We start from the raw sequence: 21461 nt of genomic DNA, 5'->3' as shown, positions 1-21461 counted from the left end.
AAGAGGTTTAAAACTTCGCAATGCACAATGAAGGGGCGGGGCGGCCGTTAGGCACTTCCTCTTTTTGCAGCCAGCAGCAGGCCATGTCACGGCCTTTTCAGCTTTATTGCAGGTGGGGGGGCTGCCCTTGGCATTTTATTACTTTGGTGCGTGTCTGCACCACTGTATTTCACTTGTTTTGGTGCGTGTCTGCACTGACGCACTTTCTTGCTTACTTGTGGCCGCGGCAGCCTTCCTTGATGCTGCAGGCCATGTTGCCGGCATTTCGGGGGTGGGGCGGCCCTGGGCATTTCTTCTTTTTTCTTTGTGGTGCACGGCAGCACCATTTTCTCCTCATGCACGGCCTCAGCAGCATGTCACACGCTCCTGGTAGTGACAAACTGCCTATTTGGTTTCTCACTGCTGTGAGTGCTGCCTTCTCATAGGATTGCATTGGAAATGCACAGCCTTATGTCTAGGGAGTATTGACTGATTTATGGGGGGTAGCGCATGTTTGGTATGAATGTAATGGTAGTGAGAAATGCTGCTTACTGGTATAGGTGGATTTTTTATTATCATTACAGAAATGCCACTTCTAGAAAGTGAGCGTTTCTCTGTGCTTATGACTCTGGTGTTTTGCCCCTTGACTCCAATCCATGCGTGGGCAGAGTGACAGTTGAACTTTGTGCATACTTTTCAGACAGGCTGGTCACAGGGAGGGTGAAGGTGTTACAGAGGTGCATTGGCATATTGAATGGTCTTCCTGGGCTGAGGAAAGGGAGAGGCGGGGCACACATGCATCTGTAAAGGCTGTGCCCTGGCCTCACACAAAAAGGTTGTTTACCCCCAACTGATGTTTGTAGCCTGTGCTGGAGGAGAGTGGGGACACTCCCAGAACCAGTTGTAGCTGGTTGAAACCCCCTCTCCTCTTCATTGGAAACGCTTTGCAAAACTGAGTATAAGTATAGGGGATTTTTCCGCACAATGTAGACAAGCAACATACTTGGAGCTGTACACAGGACGCTGCTATGCCCTGCCGCCTGTGCCTCCATTCATTGTCTCCAGGGGTGGTTGCTGTGGCCCCTGTTTCCCCTGCATCCCTGCTTTCCCTGCATTGCAGTAGTGCAGGAGGAGCGTTTTTCCTTTCCTGGCCATAGCGCCGTGTAAAGCGCTTTATTTTCACGCCCCTGGTGCCTCAAGAGTGCTTAAATTGGCCCCCAGTGCTAGTAAGCACATCAATGTGTGGAAAGATCACCGGCACAACCCGGGCTCACTGGAAATCTGAGCGCATCAGAGACGAGCTGTACCTGATGCCCCGGGGGAATGAAGGAGCGACGGCCGGAGCTGGTGTGCTCCTCAAAGTGCCCCCGGGGTGAAGCGTGCTGAGAGAGGCACTCTCGGGGCACAAGCATGCACCCATTTTTGTGCTGCTTCACTGTCGCGGCCCGGGAAGGGTTGAAGAGCTGCACGCGCAACTCGTCAGGTGCGACTGTTCCCCGAGTAGGGGTGGAAACCTCATGGGATGCCCTCCGCTCCACAAGGCCCTATTTCAATGAGGAGCTTGGGCAGGGAAGGAGGCGGCAACGGAGGCTCCCCGCCCCACTGAGTCCACTTATCCCTAGTGGAGATCGCAGGTGGACGGAAGCCTCATCGGAGGCCCTCTCCGCTTGGTGGGGTTTTTGTTAGTGGTCCAGGGGAGACCCAAGAGATCACGGGTCCCAGGAGGGGCCCTGATATAAGAGCCGGAAGGGGTGCATGCCACCCCCCTCCTCCTAATATGAAAACGCCCCCGTTGAAGAGCAACAGAGCACGAGGGGGGGCCCCAGTTGCTTCGTGGCACGGGAGGTGCCTTTCAATTCCAAAACAGGTGCTCTTGCAGAAATACCCTTTCTGGATGTTCCTTTTAGGGGCTTGAAGGGACTGTTAGGCTAAAATGTTCTTGGTGTGATATGACATACACGTGTTGATATTCCTTTTATGGGCATGACATGCTGATGTGTTTTAGGTGGTTCTTGGTATGGGCATTTATGATATTTTTATGACAAGTGCATTTCTTTGGTAATATGATTCCTGATTACTGCTTATGTTGCAGAATAATAAGTACATTATGTGTTCTAGTATGACTACTGCTTATTCCGCAGAGTACCATATGATGTTCTGACAACTGCTTGGGTAGCAGGGTATTACTTACAAGTTATGTTTGGCCTAATTATGTTTTGTACAATACAGTTTATTTTTACATAACTTGGTGTTGTGTTTCATTTGTGGTGGGGATAGTGCGTCACGTGTGTTGTGTGTGGTGTGCAAATGCTTTACAAATTGCCTCTGGGATTTGCCTGACTGCTTGTGCCAAGCTACCAAGGGAGTGAGCAGGGGTTATCTTGGACATGTAACTCCCTTACCCTGACTAGAGTGGGTGGGTCCTGGCTGGCTTGGGTGCATACCCTAGTCAACCAGAAGCCCCATTTCTAACACGCCTCACTTGGAAACTCATAGAATTTTTATGTATTCCCAGGTTTACTAGCTTTAGTAAATCTGGGAATGTGCCAAAATTCATGGGTGGATGAATGGGAATGCTGATGCCCCCTCCACTCATGGAGTACCTCCCAGATGCAGTGTAACACAACACAGCACAAGGGACTATGTTGTGTTAAATTTTGTTTACCAATCCACATATGGCAGCACAAGTTGGCTCTTGCATGGCTTAGTAAATATCAACTAACATTTTGCATTGAGGCTGTACTAATAAAGTGGTGCAACTACAACACAAAATGTTAGTAAATATGGGACTAAATGCTTCAGGAATACTAACAGACAGGCATCCTCTTCCTCATATTTGCACTTAATCTTCTTTAGCATGCACACCTGTGCTAACCCTGTGAAGGTTGAACCCTAATTTTTGTAGACTTGGACCCAGTCTAAATAAAATCAACATACAGCAATGTATATCAAACGTTTGTGAATATCGACCTCATATCTGAGGAGGCAGTGTTTAGAGCTCTACAAACCTAACACCTTTAGGAAGAATTTCACTCTGTAATTCTAAGGCTAGAGTCATTCTTTTTCATCCAGAGACATATCAAGTGTGGCTGTTGGAATAAGTTTAGCTGTGTAAGAATTTAATGGGTTGGTAAGGGAACATCTTCGCCATGTGGAGAGTGAGGTAATTCAGAGGAGAATCCAAAAATAGAATTCCCTCCATCATAGTGAACTGCCCTTTGTGAAATCGCCGCTGGATTTTGTACTACCACCAGAAGTCGAAAGTTGTTTCAAATATCAGCAAACTAAATCAATTAGTTTCTTCAGAGCACCATTGTGCAAGCTTCTGTAACATCCCACAGGAATGTGCTTCTACCAACATTGTGTGGATCGCTTTCACTACCTGCTGCTTCACAAAGCGAAATAAATCCACCAAGAAACCGTTGGGGCCAAGTGATTCTCCCCCCCACTTCAACTGTGCTAAAGCTTCCACAATTCCCCCCTCTTGCAAGTCACCCTCTATGGATTTTGCTGCCCTCTCATCCAATCTCTTGTTCAGAATATTACTTAAATCACCAGAGCGATCATCGTCCAACTTCCTTGCTTAGAGATCTGCCAGGTGGTCCGCAAAAGCCTGGGCTATTCCAAAGGACATGTCTATGACTTCCCCTGTGCCTGTCACTAATCTCAGGACCCATCTCAAGCCCTCTTCCTTCCTTGCCAACAATGCCAACAGCTTCCTCGCTTTGTTCCCCATCTCATACAGTCTATGCTCTTGAGGCCGGACAAGGAACTGGCCTCTTGGTATGCTAACTCCTGATATTCTGTCCTCGGGACCTCAATGACGGCTGCTAGCTCTTCACTGGGGCATATTATATACTGAACTTCCTATTCCAACACCTGCTCCTCCTTCTCTCTTCTGGCCCTCTCCCTCTGTCTTTTTTACCCACAGTGAGGGCTATCATTCAACTGCATATCACAGCTTTCTAGGCATCCCAAATTGTAGGCCAGAGGACACAGAGCCCACGTTTACCTTAAAACAGGTCTCCGTGCCTCCTGCACGTACCTCTTTGAGGACCATTCCATGAGAAACCAGAGGCCAACCTGTGTCCTCGTGTGGTGAGAAATGAACCTCGTCCCCCCTAATGCTTGTGGTACCTGTCGTCCACCCCTCAACATATCATATATCACCCAAACGATTATATACTTTCTGAAATCACACAGTGTGTGTCGGCAGCCTGCATCAGGTTTTTCAATCAAAGGGAAGGCCCAGTGGACCACTGCAGCCCAGGCTTCAGCCGGCAACATCCTGTAGTCCTGAGTGTTCAACCAGGTCATGCATGCAAATTTGTCCAGTGTCATAGGGGTCGGCATGTGTAGGGTCTGGCCCTCATCTCCAGAAACCTGTCTCTGTCTTCTGAATCAGGGAAAGTCATAGTTAACACAGACCATTTATTGCTGGAGGAGCACGGGTGCCTGTCGTGGACCTCCTGGACCACTCTTGGTCTTTTGTGGATGCCTCTGCCCCCTCGCTGGGTCATCCAACAAGACCTCTGCTCTCTCCATTTAAAGTCTCCACCTTGGTCAGCCGGTTCCACACTCTGGAAACCCTTGCACTCTAGCCTGTCCCATACCGCCGCCGCTGAAGTAAAGAAGAAGGATTCCCCCTCCATTACAGTTTGCAGTTTTGGAGGGAAAAATAGAGCATATTTCAAATTTAGTCTTCTCAAGTGCTGTTTCCCTATGACAAACGACCCCAGTTGGTGCTAGACCACCTCAAGGTCATCTGGGAAGACAGGTAACTGGTTGCCCTTGACCCCTCAGGGGGCCCCCACATGCACCACCTGCAGGATGTGGTGCTGATCTCTAAAATTAAGTAGTCTGCCAATTATCGGCCTGGGAGGGGCCCCCAGTGGGGGAGATCACCCTGGAACCCTATGTGAAAGCTCTTTAGTGTACATGTTGGAAGCCTCCCCTCTGAGCACCTCCTTCAGCAGCCATTGTTCCACAAAAATCTCTGTGCTGGGGCCCTCTGCATGTTCCCGGCCCCCAACGATATGTCAGTTGTTCCGTCGTGAGCGGCCTTCTGTATCCAATGCATGGTCCTTGCTTTCCATTTGTATCTGCCGAATTTGCACTGTGTGATCTGCAACCAAGGAAGACAGTTTGGTTAGAGAACGCTTGGTCTCTCCCACCTTCTCGGCCAAATTTTGGTGGTCCACCATGAATAGGCCCAAATCTTGAGCCTATGGCTCTTATTTCTGTTCTAGTGCAATATTTGTATCATGAATAGCCGCCAGGATTCTTCTGTTTGGGCATTCAGTGGCGACACCGCCTCGGGATGCACAACCTTAAACAGAGTGAGTGCCCTGCACCTGTTTGACCTGCTCCGGGTGCACCAGGGTTTTTAAGCGGTCTCCAGCAAACCCCCTTGGGTCCCGCAACGTATGTATAAGGCAAATAACTCCTGCATGATAGGGACCTTCCCCAGTCTCCCTTTAGGTCAACAGTAACAAAGATATATATCCAGTTCCACTGGGCAGCCACGCCCCCAGTCCACGCTGTGTATGACCACTCTCTGTGCCAGCTTTGAGTGTCCCTAATCTCAAGGAGAAGCCCCTAAGCCTATCGCCTCTCTCTCTCTCTGGGTGGTAAGGGGAGCCTCCGTTTACTCCCCCGATCCTTCCCAGAACCAACAAGTCACTCCGGGGTCTGCAATTTGCCATCAGGGTCTTACTTGTCTCTCTTTGGCAGAGTCCCAGCAGAGTCCCACTGCAAAGAGCCACACCAGTATTGTACTGAGGCCCAGCACTCCGCCGCCATGCAGATACCGCTTTGTCCCCTCTGCACCACTTGTAGGAAGTCAAAGTGGCCAACTCCAAATTGTCTGGGGAGCAAGATGGCTCCTGAAACCCTAGTCCAAGGACAGCACATCCAGCAAGCTGCCAGTACAATGCACAAATAAGCACAGGCCTGCTCACCATCCATGACCACGCCCCACTGAGTCCTGCAATCACAGATGACATGGCAGCCACTCCCTACTTCTGTGTGTTCTCCACTCTCCCAAAGTTAACTTCTGGCCACTGTGGGGCCACATGCCTCGAATGCAATATCTTCACTGCTTTCGGGTCAGCGTGCCATCCACAGCAAATATACCCTCAACCGCAGGGCCCCCCCACACCATCATGCCTCCGTGAAATACAAATCTACTGTGAGCCATCCACAGTTATTGATGCTATAGAGCCCGGTGGAGCGGAGCTTCAGCAGGGAGCGACCACCACCATTGTGCTCCAGGCCACGCCACCCCGATCTGATTATGATTTGGCCATAATTACATGCAATAACTATTTCACCTGAAAAAACAATGACAGGGAATTGCTCTGTATTTATTGAATAATTATTGTTTAGCACAAGTTTTGAAGGATGACATACAAATATTGACGCTTACCGCACCAGAATCCTCATTTTCTGGGATTTATCTAACATTTTTTGACCTGCCGAAATGTAGCCCTTGATGATTTTTTCATGCAAAACTCAAAGGGTGGCTCCTCCGCAATGGCAGAGGAACATCACTCCCCTGACTAAGAGCCAGTGGATAAAAAATAAAACAAAAGCTTACTATCATTTTATTTTTCATCTGCTGGCTCATCCAGCAGTGCAGGGAGGAGCAGGGCTATGCCACGGGAGGAGGGGGGAGAGGGGCGGGGAGGAGGAGTGCAGGCCAGCCAAACACACATGCACAATTAAGTGTCTCCAACCAGTCTGTTTTGAACAGACGCGCTGGAGAAACTGCACAGACCGAAGGGCAGTGTCTGAGCGGCAGTATAAGCCGCTCAGACCAATCATGATGGTGCTCTTGTGCTTACTTTAGCATGAGAGCAGCACCAGGAATGCTGGGGAGCCTGTGCTGGTGTCCCAGTGAATGCTGGGATACCAGAAGAGGAGCAAAGCGGCAGGAGGAGGCGGCAGGAACGGTAAGTGTTTTTGTTTTGTGTGTTTCCCCCGTCATCGCCCCCTCTTGGCATTTGCCGCAGCCACCACCAAAAACTCATGAATCTGATATGTGTGTTAGCAAGAACTACAGCACATATCAGAATTTTTGGCCAACTCATAATGAGGGCCCAAGACCTTTGATCACATTGCTTTTATCCTACTTTGTGTGCAACAGCTGATATACTAACACAATTGTATCCTTTTCAAGAGGTGCTACAATACTACATACCTTTCAAACTACATATCGATATATGTATTGTAAAGCTATATACATGTGGAGGCAGGTAGAGTAAATCTATGCTTAATTATATTTACTTACCTTCACAATGTTTTTGCTGCTAATATTCTTGTTATGATATTTTTGTAGCATGACATTTATAAGTCAATATTCTAGTAGCATACCCCTGGAATAGGAGGACTTGTTTACTGCATGGACAGTTCAGATATTTTCTATCTGAACAAGCCTTGATACCCCAGTCAGTCTTCAGGGGATGAGCAAGGTGAATAACTGAACCTTGTATTCATGTTTTGCTGTCCGGCACATCATACAAACCTATAATAACATGAGCGGTGGGTGCACTTTCTTTTGATCCTTTATAAGTAAGGGAGGTATGCTGACTACTTTGCCTACGTGTTCCCACTGTCTGTGATTATTGTGATTAATTTGTGCAGCTGGTTGTAGCTGGTGGGCACCGGAATTCATTTTTGGGGACCAGGGCTAATTTAGTTTAGATTTTGACCCCCACAAGAGAGAGAAAAGTAGCGAAGGGAGAAAAAAGTGAGTAGAGAAATACAGTAAAAGCAGTGGCCAAAGAAGAAAGCAGAGTTTTTTTTGTCCTAGCTGTAAGAGCCTGCTCTGTTTTGTAGCTGCGTTTGCACCACATGTCACAAGCACAATGTCAATTCTGATGCTACTGATGTAGTTGCCACAGTGAGGGCTAAAGATCCTTTTAGCTGTCTCTTTGTTAATTGCCTTGTCTGTTCTTACATTAACGGCCCTATTCTTAACCGAACAGAAAGCTGCTTTCTCTCCTTTTTGGGCATCTCTTAAATGATATATAAAAACAATTGTTGCATTATGATTTTGTATTATCATCACTTCAAGTATCAGAAACTATCTTAAAAACACACTTGAACATTTCAAGGCATATTCTGAAGATCAGATAATTCAAAATAATAATTACTGTTTTACTCCTTACCTTCCCAAAGATCCACAGTCTGAAAGATGTCTGTTGTCCTCACTCCATATGCTTCAGCCGCTCTCAAGAACTGGGAAATCAGCTCCATCTGCTTGAAAGGCATCTTTGATTCTGTGACATTCTGAATGGGTTCACTCCCTTTAGGATACAAGCTGTTTATTACCTTACAAAGAAGCTAGGAGAAAAAACACAATGTTTCAAACATAAGCTAAGAAATGCCTTAATCGTGTTACTGTAGTGGTTATTTTCAAGTTCACATGTAGATCTTTTTTACTAAGTAATGTTGCACATACACAGGCATAGACCCTCATTACTATAGGCCCAGAATTTCCTCATTAAGGGGGTCATTCCGACCCGGGGAGCATTCTAACTTTCCCGCTGGGCCGGCGGGCGATCTTCAAAAGATCGCCCGCCGGCCCAGCGGGAAAGCCCCAGCAAAGATGAAGCCGGCTCCGAACGGAGCCGACGGATTTGCTGGGGTGCGACGGGTGCAGTTGCACCCGTCGCGATTTTCAGTGTCTGCTTTGCAGACACTGAAAATCTTAATGGGGCCCTGTTAGGGGGCCCCTGCAGTGCCCATGCCAGTGGCATAGGCACTGCAGGGGCCCCCAGGGGCCCCACGACACCCGTTCCCGCCAGCCTCTTCCTGGCAGTGTAAACCGCCAGGAACAGGCTGGCGGGAAGGGGGTCGGAATCCCCATGGCGGCGCTTCATGCAGCGCCGCCATGGAGGATTCCCTGGGGCAGGGGAAAACCGGCGGGAAACCACCGGTTCCCCTTTTCTGACCGCAGCTTTACCGCCGCGGTCAGAATTGCCCCGGAAGCACCGCCAGCCTGTTGGCGGTGCTTCCTCTGCCCTCTGCCCTGGCGGTTACAAACCGCCAGGGTCAGAATGAGGGCCTAAGTCTTTTCCCCGCCCCAAAGCAGTTACTGATTCACCAGTAAACTTTTGGAGGCAGAGCTAACAGGACTTATAGGTGAAAACCTAAGTTTCCCCGTTGAATATAGGAATCACCAGAGGAATATGTGATTCTAGATCCAATTCCTGAAATAATTCATTCCGCTGACGGAATCGCTAGGTGAACCGAAACATAGATATGGAGTTTCCAGTAGTTACTGACCACCTCAGCATTAAGAAGCCACTCATAATGAAGGTAATTATGGGAAACCGTCCATGTCAAAATTGCAGCTCCCCATAAAGGACACCTCCTGAAATGCACAGCATGCTGCATAATGAACATGACACACACCAGAATGAATGAATGTAATATGTCATATGTCCAAATAAATATGAAACCTGGCAGAGTACATATGCTACTTAGTGATTAATATGAATAACTCAAAATCTGACTTGAATAAGAGATACAATGAAATATATATCAAACATATTTAAATAAATAAGGCCCTCACTGTAAACAATGAAGCAATCACTAAAACAAATACAATATTCATAAAAAAGAATGGGACATGTCTTGAAATGACTGACAAATGCTAAGAGGAATATGACATACATTGAAATTAATATGCCAGATTGAAATGGCTATAAGGTACTCAAATGAATATATATTATTCTGAAAAGAATATAATGCACATTGAAAATAATATATAACATACACTGAAATTAACATTAAACATGTTGCAATGAACATGAATTGTGTTGAAATGAGTATTACCCAGATGATTTAAAATGAATATGACTTGTGTTGAAATTAACATAACCCTCATTGACTTGAATTTGACATGCCTTCAAATGAGTATGAACAAAGCTGAAAAATGAATATGGCATACAATGAAATTAATATGATGCATATTCAAACAAATATGATATATGTTAAACTGGATAAGTTGCATCTTAACATAAGCATAACAAATGTTAATAAGAATATGACATCCATTGAAATAAATATAACAATGATTAAAGGAATATAACACATGTTAAAATGAATATGACATAAGTTGAAATGAATATGAGTTTTGCTGAAATTAATTTGTCATCGTTTAAAATTAATACAAATAACGTTACAATGAGCATGACATTTATCAAAATGAATACGGCTTGCATTGTAAGTAATATGATACAAATTGTCATGATTACAACGTGCTGCAATGGATATTATTCATGTTAAAATGACTACGATGTGTTAAAATGAATGAGACTTCCATTGAAAGGAACATGATACATGCTAAGATGAATATGACATGCACTGAAATGAATATGAGCCCCTTTTAAATTAATTCAGCATGCCTTAAACTGAATATGACCGATGCTGAAATTAAAATGAAACTTGTCAAAATGAATACATTATGCTTTGAAATTAATATGATACACATCAAACTGAATATTGCATATATTGAAATGAACATGACCTATTTTGAAATAGATGTGAATGAATATCCCATTCATTGAAAGGATAATAAACATGTTAAGACAAATATAAACATGTTTGGCCCAAGCTTTAACTGGGTTTGATGATGCTGATATCACAAGTTAACAAATATTCTTGCAATGGTACCCAGATGTTCATGGGCCACAGAGCATGGGCAATGGTGGAATAGTAGATTTCTAGTTGGTCGTTGCAGTATAGCATATCATAAAACCAGGTCCTTACTGTGGGTATGAGATCCCCACTCCACAAACAACACACGCCTCTCCACATCCTTTAGTCCTCATGTATACCCTCTCCCTCCTCAACCCTCAATCATCAGTCCTTATCCATTACTCATCAACCCTCACATCTGACTTTCCTTTCATCCCTCAGCCCTTCCTTTCTTCTTCCCTACTCATTCTTGACTTCTCTTCGATCAAGCTTAGGTCCCAGTTTAAATATTTGGTGGAGAGTGAACGGTGGTACCTGTCAATGCTTGAAATGTCCATTGGGCCAATTTGGTGGTCAGTACCTCCGTCAGGGTAACATGGTAGTTTACTCTGTTGCCCAGGTGGCGGAGGGGCTGACCGACAAAATATAAAGGAGGCCCTAAATGCCCTACTTCCTTCTCTACCCTAACTCCTCAGCACCCACCATCCTTCAGCAATCCTCTATTTCCTATAAATAAGTCATCCATAACCTCCGATTTCTAATTATCACATCACATCCCTCACTCTGCATCACTCAATCTACTTTTTGTTTCACCCCTCATTTGTCCCTTCAGACTTCTCATCGCTTATTCCATCCTTCTATTTCCTACTCACTTTACATCACTTACTTGTCACACTTCATTCCACACCTCTTGCTATTCTTCTTTCCTCATCCCTCACTGCTCATACCTCCCTTCTGAGAAATAAGTGATGATAATAGCTTCAATTGCATACCACACTATCCATTTTAAGAGATGCTGGCCCTTTACATATCATACCTCATTTCTCATTCCTTACTCGTACCCTCTTGACCTCATTCCTCTTTCTCCGCTTCTCATCCTTTTTTAATCAACCATCATTTCATATTATCATCCCTCACTTCTCAATGCCCAGCCCTGATATCTAACAATTCATCCTTATTTTCTCATTTGTCATCTCTAATCCCTCACTTTTAACCACTCCTTCCTCTTGCCTCACTCCTTAACCCTCACTTTTCATCCTTTCTCACATCCCTCACTCATCTTCTCCGTCTCCTCCCTCATTCCTTACCACTCAAACCTCATCCCTTATTGCTATCTCAATTACTTTCCTCACGCTTCTTTCCTCATTCCACACTCTTCACCCCTGATTTCTTACTTGACATCCCTTATCTACACTGATCACTCCCCCTCATTTCAGCAGTGACAAGGGAACTGGACGAATGATGTTTCCTAAAATGTCCACCACCCTGACCATATTAGGATATCCTCATCCCTCCCTTCCAATAATACAGATCTCAATCTTCACTTTATATTTCTCACTCATCACCGCTCACTATTCCCTCATTCTCTATCCCTCACTATAGCCTCATCAATCAACCTTCAGTCCTCAGCCCTCACACTTCATTTCTCATTCCTTATTTTTCATCTCTCACTTCCCATCCACCATTTTCCATTCTTCATCCTTCAAACATGCAGGATCTTATCCCTTGTAAGACATCCTCCTTGCTCACTCATCATCCCTCAGTCCTCACCTCTCATTCTTCAGCCCTCATCCCTTAAACCTTATCTATTACTCCTCACTCCTCAGGTCTCATCTGCCACTCTCATTCCTCATAACCCATCTTTCATTTCTCACCTCCAGTCCCTCATCCCTCAGTAGTCAATTCTATCCATCATCCCGACTCACCTTTCACTAATTTTCTCTAGCATTTCAATGCCACACTATGCCTATATATCCTGTGATTAATTAATTAGTGTTGTACTACTTTTAACAATTTTTTATGGTTGTTGGACATTACAATGCATGAAAATACAACACATCTTTATCAAGCATATAATACAACGCACTGACCTTCTCAACGCAGTGCATGGCATTACATATTGGACCTCAACCACACATTCTTGTGGCATATATATATATATATATATATATATATATAGATATAGATATGTGTGTGTGTGTGTATGCATATATATAAAGATATAGGGGTGTGTGTGTGCACACACTCCTACATGTATATATTTATATATGTATGCATATACGTGTGTGTGTGTGTGTGTGAGAGAGAGAGAGAGAGAGGCATACTAGGTGCTCCCTTGTGTCTAGACAAAGCTATACGTCTCTGGAGAGCTCTGATAAGAGCGCAACATGTGTCAGGGGTTGCTTTAATTCATTGCAGGTTGGCTTGGATGGTATTTTTCCAATTCAAAGCTACGATAAAGTGCCTGCAGTGGTAAAAGACCTATATAATTTTTAACTTGGCATGGATGACCCTATCTAATCCTATGCTTAAAGACTTTGCTGTAAAAATTGCAAAAGACTTTGCCACTTTTGGCTTGGCATGGATAGAACTGTATAAATCCAATGCTTAAAATGTTTGCTAGAAAAATGGATATTTGAGGTGAACAGATTCATATTGTGGGTGGTGTTGTAGGGTGCTCCATAGAAAGGAACTGCTCTCTAATCCTGAATCAATAAAGATACATACGTAGGTATGTGCGCACACACACATATATATGGATAGATATATATTATATCTTTTTTATTTTTTAAGGGGGAACCCCCTTTTTGTTCCTTACCTCCCTTTACCTCTACCCACTTCCTGAACCATAAAATCACCCTTAACTCCCTTTAGCTGTAACCACAGCTAAACTAAAACATTATCCTTACCTCCCTTTACCTCAACCCACCTTAAACCCTAAAATCATACTTACCTCCTTTTACCTTTACATGCACATAAAACATGTTATTTACAAAAATACTTACATGCCTGATAAAGTAGTGTGTGACAAATGTAGAAATACTTAACTGAATTGTAAATTGATGCATTTATTCAATACATAGTAAAGGCTGGTTCCTTGTTTTATACCTTATTAAATGTGTTGTATATTAATTTTAGTTATTTCATTTTAGTCCATATCATATCCTTTCAGAATATGTAACATTAATTTCAATATGTAATATTACTTTTAAAGCAAATTGATATAGGTTCAATGCAAGCCATATTCTTTTAAACAGGGCACATATTCATTTAAATATGGCTTGTGTTTATATTGATATATGCTTTATTTATTTCAAAGCATGCTACATTTATCTCACAGTTTCATATTCATTTAAAAAAGTGGCATATTAATTTTAATGACTGTCATATTCATTTTGACGTGGGCCATATTAATTTCACCAGGTGTCATATTCATTTCAAAGTGGTCCATATTCATCTTACCATGTGTCATATTCCTTTCAATTAATGTCATATTCATTTCAATGAATGTCATATTCACCTTAACACCTGTCATAATAATTTTGACATGAGTCATATCTATTTCTTTTTTGTTTTGCAATTCTTTATTGATTAAATCACCAAAACACAGTACACTGCATTGGGGTGGGGGCACAGTCGTGGTTAAATGCAATATACATGATCATAAGACATTGTGATCTTTGTACATTGTTAGGGATATGGTTCCATGCACCAAGTAAGATGACAGTCAAGGCATAACCAGGAGTAGGAATTTTGTGTGGGGGAGGATCCTGGTTGGGTTGATCAGTGCCGATGGGACAGGAAGGTCCGATCATGCTAATGGGTAGGAACCAAAGAACAAAAGTAGGTCAGGCAATCATTGGACCATTCCAAATGTTTACTCAGATCATCACAGGGGTTAGGGGTAAAGGTGGGGAGGGAAAGGGGAAGAGTGTAGAGGTGAAAAAGGACATAATGACAGGGCAATAAAGTGACAAGGTGGTAAGGTGAGAAGTTGACATGATGAGAGGGTAAAGTGGTAAGGGATAGAGTGATAAGGTAATTAAGTGCTATGGTGAGGGAGTGACAAGCGATAAAGAGTATAGTGAGAAAGGATGAAGGATAAAATGGAAAGTGTAACATCTAAGGTTTGAAGTGTAAAGTGTGAAATGCAAGGTGTAGAGTGTAAAGTATAAAGCGTAAGGCATAGAGTATAAAGTGTAAAGTGTAAAGTGTACAGGTAGGTGAAGTAATGGGGGTTGTGTGGGAAGAAGGGAGTAGGCTCCTTAAACAGGGGTTTTAGGGTTGGTACACTTCTGCCTGTGTTAGGGCACCCAGGTTGATGATGCATTCGTGCTAGGCTGTCTGATACATTGCTGTGAGCCACTTGTCGTGAGAAGGGGCTGTGGGGGAGCACAAGTGTTGGGGTATGCAAAGCTTGGCCGTGGCAAGCGCTGTGTGTAGGAGGTGGGTCTGCGGGTGAGTTAGGACCGGGGACCCAGCGGTATCATGTAAGAAGATCGAGGGGCAAGGGAGTGGGTTTGGGAGAGGTAGTGTCTCTTGCAATGTTCCTCCCACTGCATCCCAGTAAGGCTGAATCGAGGGGCAGTCGCATATAATGTGCAAGAGATCGTAATGGGCATGGGAGCAATGCCAACATGTCACGTGGGGTAGGAAGCCCACCGCCCTCAGTATCACAGGTGTCCAGTACCAATCATGGAGCGTTTTAAAAAGGCAGAATTTCTTCAGGGCTTCCCTCGCTCTGCGGTCACGAGCCTCTAAAAGATCTGCCCAGTCCTCCATTTCGTATCCAATCTGTAGTTTAATTTGCCAGGAGGTGCAAAGGTTGTTTAAAAGTGGAAGAGAAAAGAGTTGACAGACCATAAGGTTGTTAAGGCCGGACATCGCACAGCGGAAGTGGCCCCACGCCCTAAGATAGAAAACCACACGAGAGGGTTGCAGGGTCCATGGCACATTCCCATACTGTGAGCACGGCAATGTTGAAGTTGTAGAGGCCTCCAGGCCTGCTGTGAGGGGAGGCTGAACTCATTGCGGAGCGTTGCAGAGGGTTTAAGGGTACCATCGGCCATGACGTGGCTCAGATGGATGATACCCGCTGTGTGCCAGCTTTCCCAATCCAGCATCTCACCACCAATCCGCAGTCTGGTATTGCCCCATAGCGGCGGTGCTCATGGAGGTGTGGGTCCACTCTAAACAGGCGATGAGCTCATCACCAGGATTTCACCATGGACTGCACCATAGGGTTGACAGGTCTTAGCATGGAGACCCCATCTCGGTAGAGTATGCTCAGTCCCTGAGGGATAATGGTGTTTGTTCCACTTGAACCCGTAGCAGAGGGTCTCACATACTTGGGAGCATATAGGCAAGTTGGGAGAGGTGTAGGGATAGTGCATAGTTTTCTACAGAAGGTAGGCCTAAACCGCCACATGAGTGATGGGCCATCAGCTTGGCAGTAGCTAGATGGGGCGGGAGGATCCCCAGACAAAGGAGCGGATACTCTTATCAACAGAGTGGAGGACGGAAAGGGGTGCCAGCAGAGGCAGCATTCCAAGGACATATGTATACTGTGGGAGCATCAACATGCGTACTGCCTTCACTCTCCCCCATAGGAGAGGCCCAGCTTCGTACATGCAAGCAAATGGTGCATATTGTCTGCAAGCATGCACTCCAGGCCTCTGTTAACATAAATCCCCAGGTATTTGTGGCGAGACTATGTCTATCGGATGGGAAAGTCTACTATAGTGACACACGTGGTCACACGGGAAAGGGGTAGCGCCTTACTCTTGCCCCAGTTTACCTTATAACCTGACAACACTGCAAAATTGGAGAGGATGTCTCATAGGGTTGGGAGTGAGCGTGGGAGGTCCATGAGGATAAGTAGGACATCATCCACGAACTTGCCACCTGGTATCAGGACTCCGGATATGAGTGGGGTATTCAGATAGAGGCCACCAGTGGCTCCATGGCCAGGAGAAACATCAGTGGAGACAGCAAGCAGCCTTGTTGAGTCCCATGCCTAATGGGGAATGGTTCAGACAGGAAGCCTCCGCAGTTCACTTGCTCTTTGGGTGAGTCATAAAACCAGTGGACTTTGGCTATGAAGTTGTCTCCCAGGCCGAAGAGTTGCAGGATTGCAAAGAGGTACCACCATTCAATCCTGACAAACGTCTTGTCGGCATCCAGGGGTAGAGCAAGGGCTTTGACTTGCAGGTCTCTGGCTGACCACAGGGTGCACACAAGGGTACGTAAATAATTCCTGGATGATCGACCGGGCACAAATCCCACCTTCCTATGGTGTATGAGCTTCGTGATCACTCCCCACAGACAGGCCACTAGGACTCCCCCCAGTATCTTGATATCTCGGTCAGTAGAGAGATGGGCCTATAGCTTCCACAGAGCAGAGGGTCTATTCCCTGTTTAGGGAGAACTGCTATCACCGCCTTGGTGGAAATGGAGCCTAGGGAGCCATTGCATGCTGTTTCCTGAAAGGCCTCATGCAGGGAGTCAACAACATCTTCACTTGCCCATTTATAGAATTCTGCAGGGAACCCGTCTTTTCCCTGGTGGTTTAGGATAGGGAAGTCTAGAGATGGCCTATGCGATCTCCTCTGTACTAACAGGCTCCTTTTGTCATCATTGAGTCTAGGTATGGGTATGACATCAGGAAAGTAGTGAGTCGGGCAGGATCTTCTACTGCCTCTGGGGTGTAAAGAGTCCAGTAGAAGTCTGCAAATTTGCAAATTATATCTTTGAGGCGGGTGAGGATAATGCCACTCCAGGATTTGATGCTTCCTGTTGTTGCAGCTGTGCTGTCAAGAGGCAGCCTGCCTTCTCCCCTTGTTCGTAATGGCATCCCTTTAGCTTTTGAAGAGCGTACTCTGCTTTGGACGTGTAAAGAGTGATGAGGTCCATTTTGGCCCACTCGAGGTGGCGGCAAACAGAGGGGAGGGATCCGCAGTGTAGAGGCTGGCAAGGGTCATAATCGCGCCTTCCAGATCTTCCTTTTGAGAGCACCTTTGGGCATTGGCAATGGCTGCATCCCTCATTAGCTGACTGCATATAGTCGCCTTCGCTGCGGCCCATAGAACCCTTTGGGAAGAGACCGAGCCTTTATTGGTTTCTAAATAGGTAGAGATGTAGGAGCTTAATTGGGCTTTATCTTAGAGTGTGCCGTGTCATCAGATGTTCAGGCGCCATGGTTGGGTCCCAGAGTGGTGAGTCCCAGGTCCAGAGCAAGGAGCACAGCGGAATGATCTGAGAGCGACATTTCCAGGATTCAGGATTCCCTGATCAAGGCTACTGCCCTCTGGTAGAACAAAAAGTTGTCTAGCCTAGATTGAGTGTAGTGAACCGCTGACAGGAAGGTGTATTCCCTGTTTGTAGGGTGGGAGACATGCCAATGGTCCATCAGGCTGTGATCTGATGTGACAGCACCTAGGAGGGACCTATCTGCATTGCTACAATGATCTAGGGGGCCAGTGCAGTCAAGCACTGTGTCACTGGCCAGGTTCCAAATGCCTCCCCGTAGGAAGTGTTTGGCGCCAGTCTCAGTCAGGAGGTGGTTGATTTGAAGGAATAAAGCAGGTTCGGTGCCCGTGGGGGCATATATGGAGTCAACACACATAATATGGTCACCGAGTTTAACTTTGGCAAACATGTAGCCGCCGTCCGGATCCGACCAGGTCTTGAGAACGGTAAAGGGTAATGGCCTTCATAGAAGGATTGACGACGACGCATTTTCGGGACAGGCCATAGTCTGATGGTGAAACCACCAGGCAGCTGCTGTGTATTGCTCGTTCCATCCAGTGACAACACCATCTCTCAGATTCAAGGTGGGAGAGACCTCCTGCAATAGGGAGACCTCTACGCACTGGGATTGCAAGTAGGACAGTACTTTCTTTTGTTTGATGTAATGCATGAGGCCGTTAACATTCTAGGACATGACACGCAATGCGAACATTTTCTTGAGTCCTGTGTGGGACATCTGGGTGGTGGGTGGGGTGGTTCTTGGGAGGGGGTGAGTCATGGGTTAGGAAACAAGGGTAAGGGCGAAGGCGGAAAGCAGGGGGAGAAAGCGATACAGTAGGAATACCTTGGTCATAGTGGGGATGGTGGTGTCCGCAACCGTGAGTGACCTGGGCAAAAGTAAGGAGGGTGGGAATGAGGAAATGAAGTAAGAGAACATAAGAAGGGAAGGAGAGGGGAGAGAAAGAGGAGAACAGTGAGACATCCCTGAGTCAAAGGGGAAAAGTTAGCGAAGGCCGGGAACTATGAAACATGGATCAAAACTTGTGCGACTCACTGTGCCGGAGGCCCCCAAGGCAGAGGTAGGAGGGCAATGTAGAACCTGGTTACCAATGGAGACGGAAGGGGGGGAGGAGAAGGAAAACAAAGGGAGGATAGCAGGGCCGTGAGGAGGGGCTCACAGAACTATTGAGTGTTCCAAGGTGCGTGTGTTGAATATACACAGGTGCGCTATGGAACGGGCAAGGTCCACTAAGTGATCCAGCTGTGTGTCAGGATGTGACAGAAGCATTCAGGTGGTGTGAGGTGGTGAGTTGGTGGAGACAGTGATGGGGGAACGAGGTGATTGGGCCTGGCTCTCCCCATGGAAGAGGGGGAAGGGAGGATTGGGGAGTAGGGAAGACTGGACAGTGGCTGGGGCCTACTAGGTCAGGTTATGCAATGGTGAATGCAAGGCAATGCAGCAACAGACAAGCAGTACGTTCAGCATTAGATATCATGCGTGCACAGGCTGCCTAATCACTGGGGCAACTGGCCCCATAACAGTACAAAGACATTGTTACGTAGGGCTGCAAATGGCAGCATGATCAGGGGATATATAAACAGGACCTGCAGTGCCAAGAGAGAACAATCAGTGGAAACGGAACAGCAGGGATTGTAAGCTGTAATGGAATAACACTGTATAGGGTACAAAGGGTGGGCTAAGGGGCTAGTCCCCGTGTGTGCACTGAGGTCCATAAAGACGCCTAATCATCTGGGGGCAACAGGCCCCACAGCAATGCTAGGGTATTGTGCCAAAGGGTTGAATTTGGCAGCATAACCAGTAGGTATACAGACAGGGCCTGCGATGCAGCATCATAAACAGTCAGTCTCAAACGGATTGACAGAAGCTGCAAGCTACAATGAGATGACACTGTATAAAGGACTAGGGGTAGACCTTGAGCATGCATTAAGGTACATGAGGATGCCTGGTCATTCGGGGGGTAAACAAGCCCAGCAACAGAACAAAATGTTTGTTGTAGAGGGCCACGAATGGCGGTACATTTAGGATCCATGCCAACTGGAACTGCAGTGTATTATCAGGAACAGTCACGTTGAAACAGGGCACCAGGAACCTGCAGTCTGCTATAGAATAACACTGTATAGGAGACTAGGGTATAGTTCTATGCATGCATCAAGGCTTATGGAGATGTGGGCCAAGTGTGTGCCAAGGTACAGAGGCAGAGTTGGTAGTGATTGCCGTGCACTCGCCTAAGGGGAGGGCGCAAGGGGGACTAAGCATATGAACAATACGGACAGCATTCCTGTAGGTGCAGTGGACATTCTTATCAGGCCATCGGATGGGTGTTGAGAGGTCCTAATTGCAGCAGCAGTTACAGTAAGGCAGCACATCCTGGTGAGATGCAAGCCTCAGTCCCCTGTAGGGGAGGGTTTCAGCTGGGTTCTGGAATTGTCTCTGCTCTGGTCCTGAGCGAGGGCAGATACCACTTGTAGAGCCATGTCTCTGCCATCCTGCGACCTGAGGGTTGCTCCGGGACTCTGCCTTGTTTCTGGTTCCCGCCAGCACCCCAGCAGCTGTTGGGGGCAAAAGGAAGAGAGGATGCATCCAACGAGGGAAAGGCAGTTGGGGTGTCCAAGGGTGTGTGTTCCATTGGCTGGACAAGGAGGTTGTTCAGGAAGTGGCGTAATGCTAGTGAGCCATAAAAGTTGCTGGACCTGCCATCCTTTGTTATCTTCATATGAACAGGTTCAAACAGGCCGAATTTAGGGGCATATTTATACTCTGTTTGCGCCGAACCTTGCACCATATTTATACTATGACGCCCGACCCCGCGAACGTCAAAATTCCCTGTGTTCGTCATTTTCTGGATGGGGGAAACCGCCTTGCGTTAATGACATGCAAGGTAGGCGTTCCCGTCCAAAAAATGACTTTAAGGCCTGTGCGCCTTATTTACACTCCCATGTCATTTTGATGCACAGGAGGGGGCGGGCCTTAAAAAATGACCCCCAGCCTGCTGTGTGCCGTTTTTTAACACCTGGGTGAGGGCTGGCGTTAAGGGACCTGTGGGCTCATGTCTATGGTCTCTGACCATGGAAGCAGTCTACAGGTGCCCTTCCCTGCCCCCAGGGACACCCCCTGCCACCCCCACCCATCCCTGGAGGACACCCATGGATGGGGGGACCCATCCCAGGTAAGTACAGGTAAGTTGAGGTAAGTATTTTTTTTTTTTATTGTGGCATAGGGGGGCCTAACTTGGGCCCCCCACTACATAGTGCCCAATGGCCATGCCCAGGGGACAGAAGTCCCCTGATCATGGCCATTGGGCAGGGGAGCATGACTCCAGTCTTTGCTAAGACAGGAGTCATTTCCATGGGGGTTGTGCGTAAACAAATGGCGCAAGTCCGGTTAGAGCCATGATTTTTTACTCTAACCTGACTTGCACCATTTTTTGACACACAGCCCCCATTTTCCCCTACGCCGGCACTGCCTGGTTAGTCTTTTTTTTTACTCTGACCAGCCCGCAGCACCGGCTAACATCAATCCATAAATAAAGTGCCCGCCTGGCACGTTGGAATGGGGTTACCCGGCGGTACATTTTTTGACGCAAACCAGCGCCGGCGCTGATTTGCGTCAAAAAGTATAAATATGGGCCTTTATGTCTAGTTTCTGTAGCTGCAGACAAATGGCCAGGAATGCCTTCCTTTTGTCGTTGGTGTCAGGGGAGAAGTTGGAAGTGATACGTATTTCG

At 46.4% G+C, this 21461-nt stretch overlaps 1 protein-coding gene across 1 annotated transcript in view; it reads right to left on the bottom strand.

Annotated features, from left to right (window-relative positions):
* The window catches only part of TAGLN3 (transgelin 3), a 129147-nt gene that overhangs the window by 18606 nt on the left and 89080 nt on the right, over positions 1–21461 (bottom strand). The window contains exon 3 of the mRNA XM_069204942.1: positions 8151–8325. Coding sequence (XP_069061043.1) covers positions 8151–8325 — 175 coding nt within the window. The remainder of the gene's footprint in view (positions 1–8150; positions 8326–21461) is intronic.

The sequence above is a fragment of the Pleurodeles waltl genome, chromosome 8 (assembly GCF_031143425.1).
Source record: "Pleurodeles waltl isolate 20211129_DDA chromosome 8, aPleWal1.hap1.20221129, whole genome shotgun sequence".
NCBI lineage: Eukaryota > Metazoa > Chordata > Amphibia > Caudata > Salamandridae > Pleurodeles > Pleurodeles waltl.
This window is presented reverse-complemented; position numbering and strand designations above follow the sequence as displayed.